At 58.7% G+C, this 3,963-nt stretch overlaps 1 protein-coding gene across 1 annotated transcript in view; it reads right to left on the reverse strand.

Annotated features, from left to right (window-relative positions):
- VPS9D1 (VPS9 domain containing 1) overlaps positions 1 to 3,963 on the reverse strand; it is a 19,185-nt gene that overhangs the window by 4,168 nt on the left and 11,054 nt on the right. Inside the window, 5 exon segments of the mRNA XM_011972552.1 lie at positions 300 to 385; positions 870 to 957; positions 1,035 to 1,087; positions 1,438 to 1,500; positions 1,587 to 1,698. Of these exon segments, the coding sequence (XP_011827942.1) occupies positions 300 to 385; positions 870 to 957; positions 1,035 to 1,087; positions 1,438 to 1,500; positions 1,587 to 1,698 (402 nt within the window).

Genomic DNA, 3,963 nt, shown 5'->3' on the forward strand with positions numbered 1-3,963 from the left:
GTGAGAACGCGGCCAGCCCCGGCCGCCCCGTGGCATCCACAGGCGCTGCGCTACGCCCGGTTTCAGAGAAGTGACTCGCGTTACCTCCTGACAGTGAATGTTGGAAAGTCTGCCCCCCGCCCGCGCTGCGGAGGTTAGAGAAGCCGAGAACCGCCCTCGGCGCAAAGGGAGCTGCGGTGTCCACGTGGCCGGGGCACAGGGTCCCTGGGTCAGTCCAGCCCCTCTCCGGCACCTGGCACCAGGGAGAGGCGCCCAAGGCCGGTGCGCAGGGGCTCTGCGGGGCCTGAAGGCCCAGCTACCTGAGCAGGTGTGAGACCAGGCTGGTCACGAGTGACAGGTCCCCCGGGCTCCTCTTGAGCTTGGCCTTCCAGTGCTTCGGCCAGTCCTATGGGACAAGTGGCCTTGAAGGAAAGCACGGTGGGTCCGCCACGACCGGACGCGCCTCACCTCCCACCAATGCCGACCCCTAGAGACTGTGGGAGCCCGTCCTGGGTGCAGGAAACCCAGCGCCAGCGCCCCCACCCACACCTGAGGGAGACCTTAGGTGAACCTGGCCCTGCTCCCTTGCTGGGACCTCCCACGCTGGGACCCTCCCTCCTCGCTGGGACCCTCCCACGCGACCCCTGGTCTGGCCCCCTCGCTAAACTCCGCCCCCTCGCAGCCCTGGCCCCGCCCCCTCACTGGGCCCTCCCACTCGGCTCTGGCCCCGCCCCCTCACTGGGCCCTTCCACGCAGCCCTGGCCCCGCCCCCTCGCCGGGCCCTCCCACGCGACTCTGGCCCCGCCCCCTCACTGGGCCCTCCCACTCGGCTCTGGCCCCGCCCCCTCGCCGGGATCCTCCTCCAAAGCCTGGGCCGGAGGGGGACGCACGTGGTCCTGCTCGTACTCCAGGACGGCGGCGTAAAGGGCCCGCTGCTCCCGTTCCTCCGGGGTCAAGGCGACCTGGCTGCAAAACCTCCTGGGGAGAAAGGCACGTGGTGGGTCCCCGGGCCAGGCCTTCCCCGCAGCCGCCCCAGGGGCGGGCAGGAATCCCACCTGTTGGCGGCCTCCTGGAGCCGCAGCCGGCGCTCCTCCATCTTTCTCTGGAGCTGGGTGCAGAGTCAAGGGGCCGAGCGTCGGATCTGAGCGGGCCCTGGGTTCCCAACTCCGTCCCACACCCCGAGAGGCCGAGACGTCACAGGGACCCCCCCCCAATGAGGGGCTGTCCCCAGGTGAGGCTTCTGGGGCAGAAGGCAGCCTGCGCTCAAGCCAGGAGGGCCGAGCCAGAGAGCCTGGGGGATGGGGGTGAGGACCTTCCCCTGAGGCCATGCCTCTGCAAAGCGGGAAGCCCCTCAGCCCTGTACCCCGACCCTGGAACCTCCGCCCCCCTCGCTGTCCCCTTCTCTGCCCTTGGCTCAAAGCCACACCGAGTTTCCCCTCGGGTGGTCAGAAAGGGTGCTGTCTCCTCCCGGGCTTTGGCGATCACTAGGTTCTCCATCATCTGCCGCTGTAGAGAGAGAGTCTGGGCGGGGAAGGAGGGAGTAAGACCGACGCCCTCCCCACACACCGCGCCGACGCACCCCCAGGCCCTCTGTAGCCCCCACTCACCAGGGATGTCTTCTGCATGGCCTGGCTGGGGTCTAGCCGGGCCATTCGGGCCTCATACGCAGCCTTCAGCTTCTGATTCTGCAGGGAGGCCTCCTCCAGTGGCGTCAGCTCTCTGGAAATGTGACAGAGCTGCTGTCTAGACCTCTAGACCCCAGGAAGCCCAGTGGTGTGTGGCCACCAGAGGAGCCTCTCTCATCCTCCCGGACTGCTCTGAGGCCAGGAGGTGAGGAGGAAGAGGAGGGGAGCTATCTGGCCTGGGCTGCAACATCTGCCCCTTCTTGCTTCCTCTTCCAAAACCCAGATTTTGGCCAGGTGCAGTGGCTCCTGCCTGTAATCCCAGCACTTTAGGAGGCTGAGGCCAGGAGTTCGAGACCAGCCTGGCCAACATGATGAAAGCCCATCTCCACTAAAAATACAAAAATTAGCTGGGCTTGATGGTGCACACTTGTAATCCCATCTACTCGGGAGGCTGAGGCAGAACTGCTTGATCCCGGGAGGCGAGGTTGCAGTGAACCGAAATCTGGCCGCTGCACTTGAGCTGGGGTGATAGAGCGAGATTCTGTCTCAAAAAACCAAAACCAAAACAAAAAACGTTAAAAACAACAACAACAACAACAAAACAGGTTTTGGTATTGCCAGGACTTTTGGCTTTTCAAGAGAAGCTGGACCACTGGACTTCTATGGAGATCAGTTATATGTGTTTGGCAACAGCATGAATCTTGTTAAAGCACGCTTGTGCAACAACCCGAGGGCTGGATGACTTTGAATGTGGCCCAACACAAATTCCTAAACTTCCTTAAAACATCACTGGGGGCCGGGCACAGTGGCTCACACCTGTAATCCCAGCACTTTGGGAGGACAAGGCCGGCAGATCACGAGGTCGGGAGATTGAGACCATCCTGGCTAACATGTTGAAACCCAGTCTCTGTTAAAAATACCAAAAATTGGCCGGGCGTGGTAGCACGTGCCTGCATGCCAGCCTGGATGACAGAGACTGTGTCTCAAAAAAAAAACAAAAAAACAAAAAAAACCCTGTTTTTTTGCAATTTTTTTTGTTTGTTTTTTTGAGACAGAGTCTTATTCTGTTGCTCAGGTTGGAGTGCAGTGGCACAATCTCGGCTCACTGAAACCTCGGCCTCCTGGGTTCAAGTGATTCTCCTGCCTCAGCTTCCCAAGTAGCTGGGATTACAGGTGTGTGCCACCATGCCCAGCTAATTTTTACAGTTTTTAGTAAAGATGGGGGTTTCATCAAGTTGGCCAGGCTGATCTCGAACTCGTGACCTCAGGTAATCCGCCTGCCTTGGCTTTCCAAAGTGCTGGGATTACAGGCATGAGCCACTGAGCCCGGCCTTGCAATTTCTTTTTTAAACTCATCGGCTATCGTTAGTGTTAATGTATTTTATGTGTGGCCTAAGACGGTTCTTCCAGCGCGGCCCAGGGAAGGTAACAGATTGGACACCCCTGCTTTAAAGGCACTATATGGATCAAACGGCTAGAACAGTCTGTGACCCGTGAAAGGAAGAAGCGTTCTGCCTCCTTTAGACAGTTCCTAACAGCGGCTCCACCTCGAAAGCTTCCGTCCCTCTTACCTTCCTACTGTCAGGGACAGTAGAGGGTGGTGGTGGGGACAAGGAGGAGGAAAGACAGAGCCTGGCTCCTGGCCACCCTGCCCTGAAGCCACACTTGCAGAAACGAGGTGACTGGGAAGCCAGGCGCCACCACAGCAGGGACAGAGTGGGCCCTTCTTGTCTCTCCCACTTGGGATTCATTGGGCTTTTTGCATTTGTGTCTGTATTTTTCATCATGATGTTCTAGACAACTCTCTGCCATTCTAACGTCTAATAAGGCCTCTCTCCCATTTTCTTTCTGGAACTCCAGTGAACACGTTAGGCTTTCCATCTCTTTTTTGTGTGTGTGTGACATAGTCTCACTCTGTCACCCAGGCTGGAGTGCACTGGTATGATCTAGGTTCATGGCAACCTCCGCCTCCTGGGTTCAAGCGATTCTCCTGCCTCAGCCTCCCTAGTAGCTGGGATTACAGGCACCCGCCACCACGGCTAATTTTTGTATTTTTAGTGGAGACGGAGTTTCACCATTCACCATCCTGGCCAGGCTGGTCTTGAACTCCTAACCTCGTGATCCACCCGCCTCAGCCTCCCAAGGTGCTGGGACTACAGGCGCCCGCCACCGCGCCCGGCTAGTTTTTTGTATTTTTTAGTAGAGACGAGGTTTCACCGGGTTAACCAGGATGGTCTCGATCTCCTGACCTCGTGATCCCCCCGTCTCGGCCTCCCAAAGTGCTGGGATTACAGGCTTGAGCCACCGCGCCCGGCCAATTTTTGTATTTTTAGTAGAGACAGGGGTTCACCATATTGGC

The sequence above is a fragment of the Mandrillus leucophaeus genome, unplaced genomic scaffold (assembly GCF_000951045.1).
Source record: "Mandrillus leucophaeus isolate KB7577 unplaced genomic scaffold, Mleu.le_1.0 Scaffold10, whole genome shotgun sequence".
Classification (NCBI taxonomy): domain Eukaryota; kingdom Metazoa; phylum Chordata; class Mammalia; order Primates; family Cercopithecidae; genus Mandrillus; species Mandrillus leucophaeus.